Source organism: Sminthopsis crassicaudata, chromosome 4 (assembly GCF_048593235.1).
Source record: "Sminthopsis crassicaudata isolate SCR6 chromosome 4, ASM4859323v1, whole genome shotgun sequence".
NCBI lineage: Eukaryota > Metazoa > Chordata > Mammalia > Dasyuromorphia > Dasyuridae > Sminthopsis > Sminthopsis crassicaudata.
The window spans coordinates 55,733,681-55,750,556 of NC_133620.1; the positions used below are offsets into that span (position 1 = coordinate 55,733,681).

The window sequence follows — 16,876 nt, forward strand, 5'->3', positions numbered from 1 at the left end:
GTGTTCAATTTTCCCAAATGGATAATGGGAGGAATTAATGGATCACACTCACACTTTTTCATTCAGGCCCAGGCACTGATAGACTGGTCCAGGCTCTGCAACACCTTTCATATGCTGCTTTGGGAGCTCCTTAAAAAAATAGGAGGGAAGGCTACAATTGCTGTACGTCACTGAGTCACAGGTCACGATGCCAGGGTAGTACATCATCATCCGGGCAGCAATGTTGACTTTTTGACCAATGACTGTCATGAAAAAGAAAGATAAAGGGCAGGACAGTGAGCATTGCTTCTGAGGGTAGTCTCAATCTCCAATGACCCTCCCACATGAAATGGCATTCTGACTTCTGGCATACACAATCCCCACATATTAGAAATCTCAAGTATTCGATTATTCAGGTAATGGCATGTTATCAGAATACAGAAAATTAACTTTTACTTATGTAGTAAGACAAATCCTCCATTTTCCTACTGAGATCTGAAAACACTTAGTATTTAACATTTCATTGGAAATTAATCCACTTAAGGAGAAGCTGATAATAGAGTATGTAATATTATATGTTAAATCTTAATATGATATATACTAAAGTTGATGATATCCACTGTCATTTATATCAAAGCATCTTAAACTATGGGTGGCAACCCCATATATGATTGCAGAACAATGTAGGAGTCATGAAAAATTTGGCAACAATAAAAGGTTTCTGCTGCTCTACATCCTGCAATATCAAATATTCCACCAAGATTTAATTCTTTATGTAAAAATAAACAAGTACATTACTCTCAGTAGTATACAGATTTGCTTTCATTTTATAATAAATTGTAATATATAATGTATTTTATATGTATACAAAAGAGTTGTTTTAAAATAAACTTCTTGATGATTTATTATCCACAAATATTTGATTTGTATACCTATTTAATATGCCCATATCTGGAAGTACATAAAAATTTCTCAGTGAAAGGGGGTAATGAATGGAAAAAATTTTAGAAGCCCTGATTATATAATACACTAAAGTTGGGACAAAACTATAGACAGGAAGGCATTTTGATTCTTACTTTCTCCTGTGAAATTGGTATTTCAGGTATTGTTATCATCTTACAAATAATATTGTTATCATCTTACAAATACTAAAATTGAGGACCAAATAAGTCAAATGGTTTGTTTGAAATTCAATTCAATTTAATTCAATAAATATTTATTAAGTGCCTATTATGTGTCAGGATTTGGAACCTCCTCCTTCCCCCCAGTCTGTTGGCTCCTCCCATTCTACCATGCTGCCTCTAGTGGAACAAATGCTAGATTTGTAGCCACAAGAGGCCCAAGCTGGTATTTCATTGTCCTGCCTTCAAAGCAGTCTGGTCATGGTTCACTCAAACTTTCTGAGTGTTTCCTAACTTAGTCTCAAAGGCCCTTGAAGACTTCTCACAATTTCTCTTCCTTTCTTGCAGTCAACCTGCTACAGGTGAGGAGCTCCATCTCATTTCCTGTCTTCTACAGAAAATCCGTCCCCCTACTCCTCCCACCCCCACTCCCAATCATTTCACTCCATCCTCAACCTTCAACTTCTCCCAGTCTACTAGTTTGTTTCCTTTTGCTTTTCTACCATCCCATCAGGTTAGCATCTGGTATGCAGAAGAAAGGAAGGGAAATGAGCACTTATTAAACACCTACTACAAGCCAGGTACTATGCTAAATGCTTTACAAATCTCTCATTTGATACTAGCAATCCTGGGAGATGCTATCATGATCCCCCATGAAGTCTATTCTGTCCCCCTCCCTCACCACTTTATATTAATGTTCACTGATCCATTAGTTATAAACAATGGAATTGTAGTATTTTTCTGTCTACCTCACAATGTTTTGAGGAAAGCACTTTGAAAGTGTGCTTTGAAAGTGATTTGATAGAATGCTCAAGGAATTATAGAAATATAAGTTATTATTACTTTGTTAAGGAAAGTCATGAAAATGGGAATATATAAAGAGAAACACAGTATTTGTATGCAGGCATTTTTTTTTGTATCTTTGGGGAGGATCTCTTTGTCAGAAAGAATGTGGGGTTACTCTGGGTATTTGAGTCACTTAACCCCAATTGCCTCAACAAAAAGAAAGGAAAAGAAAATGAAGATATCTTTACTTCTTGACTTTTTTACATTAATTATTGCTGGAACTGCTATCAGGCAATAATATATTTTCATACAAACCTGTATATTCCAAAATGCATACATTTGAAACAAGATGGGCATGAATAAAATTATAGGCCCCAATTCCATCCAGAAGTAAAGCAACTAATCATACCTGTGTACTCATGTCTCACAGAATGGCCAACAATTCCACAAAACACTATTCCGCTGGCCACTCCAACCGATACAATCCTGATGACCAAAAGAATAAAAGTCAGTTGGCACAAAGGAATGAAATGTTATTTATAGAAAGACAAAAGTGAAAGGGAAATTAAGATGAGAGAAAAGAAGAGAAATGTAGTGGGAGGGAAAGTGGAAAATATCCTTTACACTTATTTACTGATTGTTTTTCTAGAGTGATTTCCTCCTCCCTCCTTTCCCCCTTCTCCCCCAGAACTAGGGATAAGGTAGCAATATGAAAATAGATCTTTTATCATTGGGTCAAGTTTCTAGAAGCTATTCTGCCAACAAAGATCAAAAAGCAGAATATACAATAATAATAGTTAATGTTTATTTGGTGCTTACTATACCTGGAACTATATGGACTGAACATTTTACAATTATTAGCTCATTTGGTTGTCACACTCTTGGGAGGTTAAGTGCTATTATTATTCCCATTTTACAGATGAGGAAACTGAAGCAGAATAGTGACTGACTAGCCCAGAATTTCACAGCCAGTAAATGTCTCAGGCTGTCTTTGAATTCAAGTCTTCCTGGTTCCTGGCTCTAGGCCCTGTGCTCTGCTTCAGAAAGATGAGACTGGTCATTATTAATGTCTTTTGAATAAATCCCCAACATTATACTTGGAAATTTTCATTTTTAATTTTTAGTCCTAGTGATAAGGACTTACTCTCTTCTCCTGTCAGAAAGAAATCCATCAGGCTATTATCAGGTATTACCAATTCCCAGATTACCCTATTTGTTTAGAGTGTGTGTGGGGAACTCTATCAGCCTCCATTGTCTATTCCCTAACCTTTAGGGATCTTTAAACAACAATTGAGTTATTACTTAGTCTTTCTTTAGACTGATCTGAACCTGGTCTGCTTATTATTCCATCTGGCTCCTACTTGATCTCTCTCTCTGAGCTCCCTGACACTTCACCTCCTCTCCAGAGAAACCTCCAAGACTATTAAAGATCTGTTTTTGCTTAAGTCAGTTTTCTATGGACTATGTGAGCTACTCTCTCCCTCCTCACACTATCTTCCCTTTAGAGGCATCTTTCCTCTTACTTATAGCTAACTCTAGTTAATCTGCTAAACTCTTCCTTGGATTTAACTGCCAGTCAATAGCATACCCAAATCTCACAACATATTCCTTTAATGAATTCTTCCAAACTCTTTTCCTTAATGATGATAGCCTTATTGCTCTCCCAACTCTATTTTATATCCTCTTATTCTGTCTGTAACCTATTCCCCTAAATAAACCTACCTTTTGGCAAAGAGGATGGCTATTGTGAATGTCACATTTATTTCAAACAGGAGTTGCTATCCTGACCTCATCACTTGAATTCAATGTCTTTGCCTCCTATTCTATCATATTTCAGTCCAATCCAATTCGCATCACTTCTCTTTCCCCTTCTACTTTGAATTTTCAGTATGTGTCCTCTGGCAAGATTCAGTTTCTTTGAAACCTGGATGCCCCATCTCTCTTCCCTTGCCCTTAAAGCCTGCAACCAGGTCTCTATGTGTAAAAAGAGGCATTTGCATTCCATTGAAAAAGTCTTGAAGATAGAAATTCTTTCTAGATGGAAAACCACACTAATTCCTTTTTCCACACTCAGAAGGCCCCACTTCCAGAGAAAGTAGAGAGATTCAGTCTTGGGGATGTTTCTCCAAGGGAGATTTGCCTTCCTATTACCTCTGCTTTCCCAAGAAACACAATTTAGTAGAAAAGATACCAAAATGTCTTATGGTGTTTGCTAAGTATTTTTTTAAAAAGCTTTTTATTTTCAAAACATGCATGAATAATTTTTCTACATTAACCCTTGCAAAACCTTATATTCCAATTTTTCCCCTTCCCCTAAATGGCAAGGAATCCAATATATGTTAAACTTGGTGAAAATGTATGTTAAATCCGATATATGCATGCCTATTTATACAATTATCTTACTGCACAAGAAAAATCAAATCAAACAGGAAAAGAAACGAGAAAGAATAAAATGCAAGCAAACAACAAAAAAAAGTGAAAATGCTATATTGTAAACCACACTCAGTTGTCACAGTCCTATCTTTGGGTGCAGATGGCTGTCTTCATCACAAGATCATTGAAACTGGTCTGAATCATCTCGTTGTTGAAGACAGCCACGTCTATCAGAACTGCGTATAATCTTGTTGTTGCCATGTACAATGAGCTCCTGGTTCTGCTCACTTTTCTCAGCATTTGTTCATGTATATCTTTCCAAACTTTCTTTTAAATCAGTCTGTTCATCATTTCTTATAGAACAGTAATATTCTAAAACATTCATATACCATAACTTATTCAACCATTCTCCAACTGATGAAGAATGTTATCTTGAGGACAAAGAAATTGCTGTTTTTCATTTGGTCTTGTTGAACCTAGTATCTGGCACACCCTGTGACTCATAGTAGGCACTTAATAAATGCTTATTGGATTTGATTGTACTGTACTCTTTCCCTCATTATAGTATAAATTCTTCAGAGGCAAATACTATATCCAATATTTTTTTTTAATTCTCCTTTCTGGCTAGCACAATCTTAGGCACAAAGTAGTCACCTGGTGAATACCTGCTTATTGAGTTACTTCATACTCAGATTGACAACTGAACCACCTCTCTGACTGCCAACTGCCATTAATGCCTCATTGTAGATGTATTTGCAAAATTGCATTTGCAGATACCTCTTCACATTGCTAGAAAAAATACAATTTTATTTTCTGGGGGGAAATTGCCTTAGAAAAGGAATGGGCATTATAATCCAACTTTGCTATTACACTGGCATAGCTACAGTGGGTGGCCTGGTGTTCATTCATATACTTTTCTAAGCTGCATTGATGAATATATACAGGACTTTGAAAATTAAGTCATTACAGTAGAGGGGAAAATGGGAAGGTAGAAGGCAACACTTGAACCTTACTCTCATCAGAATTGGTTCAAAGAGTAAAGAACACGAACACATACACATACACATGTACACATACACACACACATATACATGCACACACTGGGTATTGAAAACTGTCTTTCACGAAGGAGGGAAAGAGGATGAGCTAAAGCCCTAGGAGTGGTGGTGGTAAAAGGGAAGGTAGAGCAAGGGAGGCTATGATCAAAGATAAACCCAAGGAGAGGGGTAAAAAGAGAGAAAGAGAGGATTAACAGAAGAAAAGTTAGCAATCATAACTATGAATATGAATGAGTTAAGCTTCCCCATAAAATGGAAGTGAACAGCAGAATGGATTTGAAACTACAATTCTACAATTGTTTTGTTTATAAGAAGACATACCCAGAGTTGAATAAAGGGCTGGAGCAGAATCTTTTATGCTTCAACTGAAATAAAAAAGACAGGGGTAGCAAGCATGGTCGAAGACAAAATTGAAACTAAAAGAAACCTAATTAAAAGGGATAATCAGGGAAGCTAAGTTTTGCTAAAAGGTGACATAGAAAATGATATAATAGAAAAAAAGTTTATAGCAAATTTCTCTAATAAAGGCCTCGTTTCTTAAACGTGTAAAGACCTGAGTTAACTTTATAAAAAATAAGAGCCATTCCCCATTTGGCAAATAGTCTAAGTATATGAACAGAAAGTTTTTCAGAAGAAGTCAAAGCTATCTAGTCACAAGAAAGAATAATCACTATTGATTAGGAAATGTAGATTAAAACAACTCTGTGTACCATCTCTTATGTATCAGACATGACAGTTACTAGGGAGATGTGGGAAAATAGCTTGGTGGAGTTGTGAATTGGTCCAATCATTCTGGAGAACAATTTGGAACTAGGCCCAAAAGGCTATAAAACTGTGTATCCTTTGTCTCAGCAATACTACTACTAGGTCTATATACCAAAGATATGAAGAAAGGGGGGAAGGATCTCTATATACAAAACTATTTATAGTAGCTCTTTTTGTGATGGCAAAAAAAAAAGATGGAAATTGAGGGAATGACTTGTAATTGGGGAATGGCTGAACAACTGAACAAACTGGAGGAGGAGGTAGGAGGAGGAGGAGGAGGTTGGAGGAAGAGAGAGGAGGAGAGGAGGTAGGAAGAAGGAGGTAAGGTGAAGGAGAAGGAGGAGAGGAGGAGAGAAGAAGAGGAGAAAGCAGCAGCAGCAGCAGCATAGGGAACATACCAATATAAATAAAACCTGATTCTCTTCACACTTAGAATCTGTTAGATCGTTGGCATCAACACTATGACACATTTCAGCAAACTTGCTTCCTACCCTTATCATAGAGAACTATGATTTGAAAAATCTGGACAAAAGAGGGGGGGCTTAGTTTAGTCCCAACTTAGGCTGGAAAGGATCCTGAGATTCTTAACCCATGCTTCCCTGAGGCAAGTCTGAGAGAAGAAATTCATTCTCATCTAAATAAAGTGACTATTATTCTAAAAAGAGGCCAGAACATTTGAAAAAGATCAAGTGTGAGAAATGAATGTGAAGAGGGTTGTGGTCCCTTTAAGAAACCATATTTCCTATTGATCTGTGATTCCTTTCAGATTCCCAGCCCCTCCTGGCTGAGGCATATCCACCTCAAACAAGTTGTCTTTCCAGGATGCCAGAGTCTTTGATTCACTTACAAATCCTGGTCAAAAAGCATCCCTTTGAATTCTAGTAGGAGATCCCTGCTTGTCCCAGCCCTCACTGGGTCTGAGCCAACTTGGGCTCTCCCAGTCCCCACTAGGACAATCAATATAAAAGAGCCAAACTAAAACCCTCTCTTTGCAGAAGTTCCGAACATGCCAGCTCTGCCATACTTGGGATGCCAAGGGCCTCTGCCCACTGGAACATTCTTTTCCAGTGCCACTCTCTCTTTACCCTCACCTATTACCTTAACCAGACTTTATGCTTCTCTGTCAGGATTTCTAACCTTACTTCCAATCCCCATAATAAACCTCTTTTATCAATATAGGTTTTTGGGTCTGTAAATTCCTTTTCAGAGAACCTCTGGGCTGCCAGAAGGGAGTCCCCAAAACTCCCTACCCTTGAGCTGAATCCCAAGGGGTGCAGGGGAGCCAAACCTCTCCATTTAGTTCCCTGAATCTTGAACCTGCCACTAGACCTTATCATTTAACTCCCTGACCACCAGAAACCCTAAGCTCATGTTGGTTTCCTAAATCTAGATCTTATCAAATGGACATTTGGTTTTCACAGAAAATTGGAAAAATGAAACTGCAATTAGAAAACTAAAACCCACTAGGACGTCAAAGACTAATCAAGAGCGGAGTTTATTTTCTCCTAAAAGAAAATAAGCTCCTTGGGGGTGATGAGGTTCAGCTCTGTCATCAGGGGTGATGGCCTGAGATTTGAAGAGTCTTTTGTTCTTTGCCCTCAGTTCTTCTCAATTACCTTCCCCCTTCTAGATGGAAACTCCTTTGGGGCAGGGACTGGTTATGGAAGGAAGGGTCCTGTCATGCAACTTCTATAACATCCAATTATTCTAATTCATGTAACTTTGATAACATGAAATTAATGAGGAATCAGGGGAGGGACTTTGTGCTTCAGGATAGGAAATAAATTGTTGCCTTTGAAGTTTCAAAGGTGTTTCTATTCACTTAGGCTCCCTTTCTTGCAAGAATGTAAAATGTCTCCTGCATTCAGCTGTGAGTTTGTGGATTTCTTGGTAGGATATTTTGTTTCTTACACCAAACCAATCCCCAATCCAAACATAAAATCTCTCAACTCAGAGAGTATTTGCACTCTAAATTGAAAAAAATTAAGATTTGCTAAGTAAACTCAGAGCAGATATATGATAGTGATGGGATTTAAGGGGCAAGGAAAAGTCCTTCTGCTTACTTGGCCCTGCACCAGAAATTTCACCATTAGTTGTCAATCTTTTAGTTCAAAGAATTGATTTTCTAATTTATTCCACTGGGCGAACAAACTTTTTTTTTTTAGATGTTAATGATTTGGAAAGCTCAAAATTAAGAAACTTTCTTCCCCTAGGGTAGATGTTGCTCAGTAATTTATACTCTTACTGAGTTGCCTGAGATTTGTCCCAGATTACTTGGTATACCTTCAGAGGCTGGACTTGAATCGAAATCTTCAGAATTCATAAAGGGAGGGAGGAAGGGCAGGAAGCACCTCTCAAAATTAAAAGTAGATTAAGGCTATTTATCATGATAATTCTTGAAAGTTCATTATCAGGTTGTTTTGTACACTTGTATTAATTAGTTCATCAAACTAGCCAAAGCTCACCTAGTCTAGTAGGAAATGAATTTATCTTGCAAACTAAGTATAAAAGTATTAAATCTGGAAAGGAGTACGAATGAGGCCTTTAGAGTGATTGGGGTGGATGAGACTAATGTCTACAATTATCTGGGGCAACATGAAGGCAGCAAAAGTTCTAACACACAAGACAGGGATTGCTGCAAAAGAAGTTTGGGGGAAGGGAGCCCCTGGGGAAGAGGGCAGGCCTTGGGCCTAGAAGGGGAAGTAGGAAGGTAGTGGGGGAAGAAGGAAAGAGGAATGACTGGAAAGGGAGGTTTGCTGGGTGGACTAATTCCAAAGCAAACTTCACCTATTTCCAAGTTTTGCCTTGTCTGGGCCTGAAGCCAGGTTCCATTTACTGCCTTCCAACTCCTTACTCCACTTTGACCCAGCTGTTGGTCTTACCCAACTCCAGCCACGGTATTGGCGGCCAGAGGGAAGGATTGTTCCCTCATGGGTCTTGTTCCAGTTCCAGCCACAGTATGGGGGGAGGCAGGGGCGGTCCTCCACAAGGGCTCCACAGCGGATTTATCCAGAGTGCTAACGGCCCTTTTCTGCTTTTAAGTATCTTTGAAAGCAGCACCGTGCTCTGGCTAGCCCCAGTGTCCTGAACTCTGAATGAGCAGCCCACCTTTCTCAGAGCCCAGAGAACATGGAGCAGGGTTAACAATGTGCCTTCTGTAATATATGTAATATATGTATATATATGCAGCCTGAATGTATGTGTAAGAAACATAGGCTTAGGGCAGCTAAGTGGCGCTGCAGTGGATAGAGCACTGACTGTCTGATGCAGCTTCTTATACTTAACATTTCCTAGCTGTGTGACCCTGGGTAAGTCACTTCACCCCAACTGCCTTGCCAAGAAAAAATAGAAACAGGTCTTGAAAAAGGGTAAACATCGCCTCCTCCTCCTTACTGTAATTGCCTCACTACTCAGGGGGACTGCAGCACAAAGCCCTGCTGGTAGCACTGATTGATTCCCTCCCAAATCTCCAAACTTCACTTATCCCCACAACCATGCAGGAGTACTTAGCTCTCTGCACTCACTTGATTTTGTAGATCTGAGAACAGTAGTCAAATATGATCACTGCACTTTCCAAAGCATGGGTGATCTCATCAGGTGCTTTTTCTCCAGGGAAACCAAACACACAAAGAAAGGAGCATCCCTGTTGGGAGAAGAGGAAGTAAATATAGTGTGACAGGGTTGAGGATATTAATAATCAGGGTGCAAAGTAGGTGGTCTGCAATCTTCTAAGGCTTGCACAAATAATTGGCGGTCTTTCCCTTAGAATAAGGGCATCACAGATTCAGTGATAACAAGGAAGGGGATGGAACATGGAGCCAGGAGGGACCTCAGAGGCCTCCAATCACCTCATGGTACAAAGGAGGGAGCCACGGGGGACGGAAACCAGATGCCTGCCCAGAGTCAAGGGAGTGTCAGGCAGGGCTGGCAGCTTGGTCCTTACGCCAGAACCAGCACTCATCTCTGAACTGTGCTGGCAATGTTGTTGCTTAACTTTGCTGAATTCTTTCCCTTGTTCTCTTTGAAGCTTTGTTACTGATATAATCTGAGTTCTGAGTCTCTGAGAGAGAGTTACTGAAGGCACCAGCCAATTCACAACTAGAATTCCAAGGGGAGAATTACTAGGAATGTGGGTCATGTTTTGTAAATCTAAGAACAACCAGTTGTTATACCACTGGGTAGGTGATAAGAGAGGAATATTGTGATTGTGATATTCAAAACAAAATGTACCAATTTAAGGAAGATAAATGGAAAAAAATACATAAAGGACCAACGTACTCTTAATTCAATTCTACTTCATTCAGCCTATTCCTATGATCATCCAGACTTAAAGCACAATCCCCAATTTTTATAACCTTATCCTGTGGTTTGGACTCCATTTTGAAGGGAAATAAATCTGGGGTTGCTGTCCTCATCATTATCATCATCATCACTAGCCTCATATACACTAGCATGTATATATAGTTTGCAAAATCACAGATGCTAATTTACTTGACCTTTACTATAACTCTGTAAGATAGGGATATTATCTCCATTTTACAGGAAATGGACCCACAGAATGATTTTTTTTTTAAGTTATTTGCCTAGGATCACATAACTGGTGCCTGAGGATGGATTTGAACTCAGGTCTTCCTAACATCCACTAGCCAATCAAATAAGATTAAATGAGATGATATTTTGGTACAGTGCCTGGAACATGATAGGTGCTTAATACCCTTCCCTTTCCTGTTATAGCAACCGTTTATTCAAGTAAGTTCTTCTTTTATTACACTGCCCCATCTAATCATTCAAACTGAGGGGTTTAGACTTCCAGATGGACATGAACTTCTTCATGCTGTATCTGTGAGTTAATGATCCCTGTTTCTGAGTTTGACATCCCTGCTCTTAACCGCACTTTACTCCTGTTTTCCTGTCTCTAGGTTTTTATGACATTCTTTCCTGGTTCTCCTCTTACCCATCTGATCAATTCCTTCTCAGTCTTGCTCATTTGCTTATCGTCCATTAACATGCTTAGTCCCTGTAGAAGTTCCCCAAGGTTCTATCCTGGGCCATCTCTTTGCTTCCTGCATTCTCTGTCACTTCACCAGTTCCCATGAGTTCAATCATCAGCTCTAGAATGATCTTAGAGATCCACGTATCCTATCCAGTTCTCTGCTCCAAACTTCAGTCCCAAATCTCCCATTACCCATTAAGCACCTCAAAGTGGGCATCCCAGAGACGACATCTCCAACTCAATATATAGGCAAAGTGCATTCGTCATTGTTCCCCGCTAAGTCCACCCATGTTCCAAACTCACTGCTTTCTGTTGAAGGCCTTCAAATTCATAACCCTGACATTATTCTCATTGCTTCATTCCTCAAGACACTTCTGCAATCGGTTGCACAATCTCGCCATTTCCTTCTCTACAACGCAGCTCACACATAAACCCTTCTTTGTACTAACACAGCCACCACCTTAGTTCACATCCTTATCACTGCTTCCCCAGACTATTGTAATGCTCCCCACTGGCCCTCAGATCTCTGGCCACTAGGATCCTCTGTATAAAACTGCCATTTTGATTTCCTTCGGTTCCGATATGACTGGGCACTTTCCTGCCTCTACAATAAAGTAAAAAGTCTTGGGTGTTTCTTTTAAAGTTCTTTACAAATTGATAACATGACCTGTCTTTTTAGCCTTGTTACACATTGTGCTGCAATGTTATTCCAATTTAATTTAGGAGTTATATGTAATACTAGGGTCTAGTCAAACCGTCCATGTATTTGCTCCTTTTGTCTCTTGTGCCTGGAATGCCCTCCCTCCCCACCTTACTTTTCCTTCAAGGGGCAGATCAAGCACCCCTCCCTACATGAAGTCTTTCCCCATCCCCCTCCACAACCAGTGCATGCTTAGCGGCCTTGTATTTCCAGCTTTGTCTGCTGCACACCTGACTAAAACAGAGAAAGGCTGCTCAGGCAACCATTGCCTTGCTCACCAGATGTCTGCCAGTCCTCACTCCTAACTGGGTCAGGGCACACACATTCCTTTCACTCCTTTCCCTGAGCCCTCAGTCCTCACCTCTTGCTGAGTCTTTATAAGGGCCATGAAAAAGCACACTACTGCTTTTCATTTGCCCTTTCAACTCCTGTCATGCTGCTGGCAACTGGTGCCAGGCTATGCAAATTACCCCAAGGCTTCAGTACTTCTCCTGGAGTCCTTTGCAAGTGCCAGTGGGTGAAGGGTGACCTTTGTTTGGCATTCCACTGTCCCTGTTCCATAAATGCTCTGGGATGACCTGTTTAGGCTTCCTGCCAAAATCTCTCATTTTCTCCAGTTTTTTGGTTGTTTTAATGGCTGAGATTAGTTTATACTTTAAGTTTGGCCACCATGTTTCTCCTTTTAAGGGTAAGATCGAGTGTTTGTGACTTGCGGCAGTTTCTAGTGCCTTTTGGACACTCTTTCCTATCAATTCAACTTTCCTGAGAACTGGAAATCATCAGAGTGATCACAGACTTTTTAGCTATTACTCATGTTTCAGTCAGTGCCACTGTAGTTGAAGTATCTTCTCACCTTCATCCATCTTCTCATTTGCTCTTGATGTTAATCTTGACTTTCTCTTCCGATGACTCTCATCAATAATCAGTGGCTTTTTTCCTCACAAGAGATAGTCAATTTCACATTTCTTATGTTATCTTCAGCACTTTCTGACTTTCTTTTTGAAGGGGCAGTAAGCTATTAATGCCATGCTACAATTGTATTACCCTGTGCAATTATCCTTTCCCTCCTCTCCCTGGGTAAAAATAACTCTTAGGTTCTCCAGTCCTTCCCTGGTCCCTCCTCATACCAACTCTGACAAGGCTCTATAAAATTCAGATCCCATGTTTCTAGACCCAGCAAATGAGGGGGGGGGAAGGATGATGAGACAATCTTTTCTTAGAGAAGCAAGCAGTGTCCTGTTTTATGTCCAAGACATAGGAGAACAAGAGGAAAGCATTTGGAGGACTGATCACCATCTACGGCAGCTGACAGAATGAGCACGCAAGAATCACTGCTTACCCAAAATAGTAGTTTGGGGCTTACCTTCAGGACTTTGTTCTTTTTTTTCCTTGTGTCTACAGGAATAATAATAAAAACGTCTACCATTTTCATAGAACTTTAAGGCTTGCCAAATGTCTCACAAATATCTCATGTGATCCTCACAATAACCCTGGGAGGCAGATACTGTTTTTACCCCTATTTTACAGATGAGGAAACTGAGGCAGACAGAGTACCCAGGTTCACTTAGTAAGTGTCTGAAGCTGGATTTGAATCCAGGCCTTCCTGACTTCAGATCCAACACTGTACATACTGCTCCTACTACCTAGCAGCTTGGCAAGAAGCAACAGTGGGCCTGGGTCCTCTGGAAATCTTGAGTGATGACCTGATAGGTTCGTGTTCACAGTTCCATGGTGTCTTTGAATTTCAATACGCACACCTTACCTGGGCTTTGTAGAGTTGTGTTTTGTTTTGTTTTTATAGAGAAAGGCAAGGTTAACATTCAGATGTGAAATTTAAAGGGATCTCTTTATGGTTAATTCATTACTGTCCAGACCTCACTTCTGATGACTGGAAGCCTGGCTTGGTACATAGCTGGATGCTCACTTGCTGTGGTTTGTGAAGGATGTCCCCTTAGCTTCCTGAAATAATTTCTCCACCCAGATGATTTTTTGCAACAAGATTTAGAGGGACCTTAGAGATGACTTAGTTAGGGTAGCCAACTAGACAAGAATGGTTTTTACAGTTTAAAATATATAGATTGTATTTAAAAATGTAAAAAGTAAGGTTTAGGATCTGGGCTGAAGCTGACTTTTGATCTAGGCTAACCTTTCACTTTAAACATCAAGAAACTGATACCCTCCCACCAGCAACTTTTAAGACACATATGTTGCTACTAAAATATAGATCATATTACTGTATGTCACAGAATGAGGGACTTTATTGTATCACTCTGCTTTTGAGGGAAGAGCACTAAATCTTCAGAATGTGGTTAAGATAAAAAATGGGGTAAAAGAGGTAAAAGGGGGAGAAATTAAATCTAACTTTAGGGGAGGGGATTCCATTGGTACCCATCCTGCAAGCCTTATTTCTGTAATAAAATAATCTCCCCCAAAGCAAAAGTGTTGCCAATATTGAGGTGTTGCCCAAGCTGGTCTGTGTCCTGGGTTTACACTCACTTTGTCAAACATAAAGACCTTATTGATTTGGCCTTTGAAGGTCTTCAGGACAGAGTCAATGTACACACTGGAATCCTGGATGGCCTGGCCAATATCGTCGGCGGTCTCCTTCCCTTTAAATTGCAGGTTGACAAACACAATCGTCACAGGTCGAAGTTCAGACAAATAACCTCTCAGCTGCTTGTCATCAATCTGGAAAAATAAGAACCAAACACATGTCCCCTGAGCAGGCCAGTCATAGGCAATCCCACTCGGAGACTGGCCTCCAGACTGTACTTATCTTCAGGAAGACCACTTTTTCTGGAAAGCCTCAGATCCTTCCAAGGCAAGACTTAGTAGAGATGTCCCTGTCCTGCCAGAGGCCTTTTCTGAATGCCCGAAGTCCTAGCACTGCAGCCATACTGAAATGATTTTCACCCCACCAATTTCTAATGTTAACACATTTAACTCCATAATAAAAACAAATTCCTTGTTGACTTGAAAGTTACAAAATTGTGAAAGTAAGTTAAATTATCTCCCTCATATCAAGTTATTCTAAAAAAAAAAAAAGTAAAATATATAACCTATATTTTTAACTTACTTTTGGATACATGGCTGTTTTTGCCTAGTAGAATGCAAATGGGAAGGGCCCTTTTGTTTTTATCTTTGCATCCTTAGGACCAAGCAAAGTGCCTGAAAAGAAGCAGTTAGTAGATGTTTTTTTGAGTTGAATTGAATGGATCAAAACTAAAATCTTACAATATGTGGATAACATGGTGGATCCATCATGGGCCAGCTGATCATTATAAAATTGAGAGAGAGGATTGAGAAAGGTCATTTGGTTGGAATCCATCCCATCTCTTGTGTCAATGGGATAGTCACTTATGTTATGTGATTCAGTTACGTCAACTGAATAATACAACCTCCCAGGATTATAGTGAGGATCACAAGAGAGAATATTTGTAAAGTGATTAGGATAGTGCCTGGCATATAGTAGCTATTTAATAAATGCTTATTAAAAAGGAAAGAAACATTTATTAAATGACATGTGTATTTATGTTTATACATGTATACTATATATAAAACAACATCTATGTAGATATGCAATATACACAAATATATGCACTTGCATGTATGTACATGTTTAAAATATATATTTAATTTAGATCTTTATTTAGTTTCTGATAAAACTTAAGTGGGATTATATTTACACATATAAATGTGGTTTATCCTTAAATTCACACATATATGTACATGTTTGTATATGTGTGTCTCTGTGAAAACCCACTTAAATCTCATCAGAATCTTGTGAAGTTCTTATTACTCCCAAATGTGCAAATGAGAAAAAAAGAGTCAGTGATTTGCCAGTGGTCACATGGCTAGTTAACATTAAAAGCCACATTAGACCCCAGCTCTCCACCCTGTGTCTGATGGGCTATCTGCTATGCTATGTAGTGTTCCTGATTATTGGTATCAGGACTGGCATAGGGAGAGATGATTTGAAGCATCAAGTCAACCTATTGTCCCTCAAATTATACTGTGAGGATGGTCTTGCAACTGTGCAACTCTTAAAATAGGAGGGGATCCAATTCAAGTAATGTTCATGAACTGGCAATGAAGGAGTAAGTGGAGAATCTTTGGTTTCTAATTAACCGAGCTTCCCTGACCTCAAAGCCTAAAGCCAAACATTTTTCTCTATCCTATGAAAGGAGAAAAAACAAAGTCCAGTGTTTTTTTGAAATCCTTCTGTTGTTTGGGCCATAGAGGAAATATGTGATTTCTACCCCTTTTCTGACTTATAAAGTGGATAATTTTGATTCTAGTCCTGATTATCTTTTTTAATGTTCAGGATCCCAAGTAAAAGTTGGTGACTCCAAAGACTAAAATACCTGCTTCAAAATACTTCGCATGATGTACTTTTGTAGAGAGAGTTCCAGGTCAGCATTAGACTCCAGAGTAGAGGCAAGTCTCAGAATGTCTAAGAAAGAAGAAAGATTGGCTTTGGGGAAAAGTCTAGACAGAGCAGTCACTGTTAACAATGAGCAACACCTTAAGCACTGTGATATGATTCTGGAATGACATTTTCCAATGTAGAATGATGTGAGCCCCAAAGAACCACACGATGATTGTATTCTAAATTGGAGGGTCCATTCTAGTACTGTGAAGACTCCAAGAGTATCACCTCCTCTAGAGTCTTACTCTGGAGCCCCATGATGGTATGGAGATGATTATGAGGTCTTAAAGGCAATATAGCAAAAGAGTAAAGAAGTCTTGTAAAGCCAAAAAGGTTTCTGGCACAGTCCAGATGGCAGAGTATGTTTTGTTTTCCAAATATCACTCTGGGTTCAATTTAGTGAAGATTGATTACTCAAGGAGACCACAATCTCTCTTCTTTCTAGCTTTCACCAACTCTGCCAATTCCTCATAATGTATGTGAATGGTCTTTTGAGTCAAGGGTCACCCAAGGGCAAAGGTATCTTAGTTGGGAGAATTCCATTATCAGTAAGCTATCCACTAAGGAAGGAATTTTTTTTTGGCCATTGCAACTTATGAAACAAAGAAAAATGCAAAACGTTTCTCGTTTTCACGGGCCCCCTTTTTATATCTGCCATGATTGCGGCAGACT

The 16,876-nt window shown here is 39.4% G+C and overlaps 1 protein-coding gene across 1 annotated transcript in view; it reads right to left on the reverse strand.

Moving 5' to 3' along the window:
* ADCY10 (adenylate cyclase 10) overlaps positions 1 to 16,876 on the reverse strand; it is a 113,489-nt gene that overhangs the window by 68,799 nt on the left and 27,814 nt on the right. The window contains exons 8-12 of the mRNA XM_074266511.1: positions 16,140 to 16,228; positions 14,272 to 14,463; positions 9,607 to 9,725; positions 2,296 to 2,372; positions 53 to 242 (exon numbers count right to left, since the gene is read on the reverse strand). Of these exons, the coding sequence (XP_074122612.1) occupies positions 53 to 242; positions 2,296 to 2,372; positions 9,607 to 9,725; positions 14,272 to 14,463; positions 16,140 to 16,228 (667 nt within the window). The remainder of the gene's footprint in view (positions 1 to 52; positions 243 to 2,295; positions 2,373 to 9,606; positions 9,726 to 14,271; positions 14,464 to 16,139; positions 16,229 to 16,876) is intronic.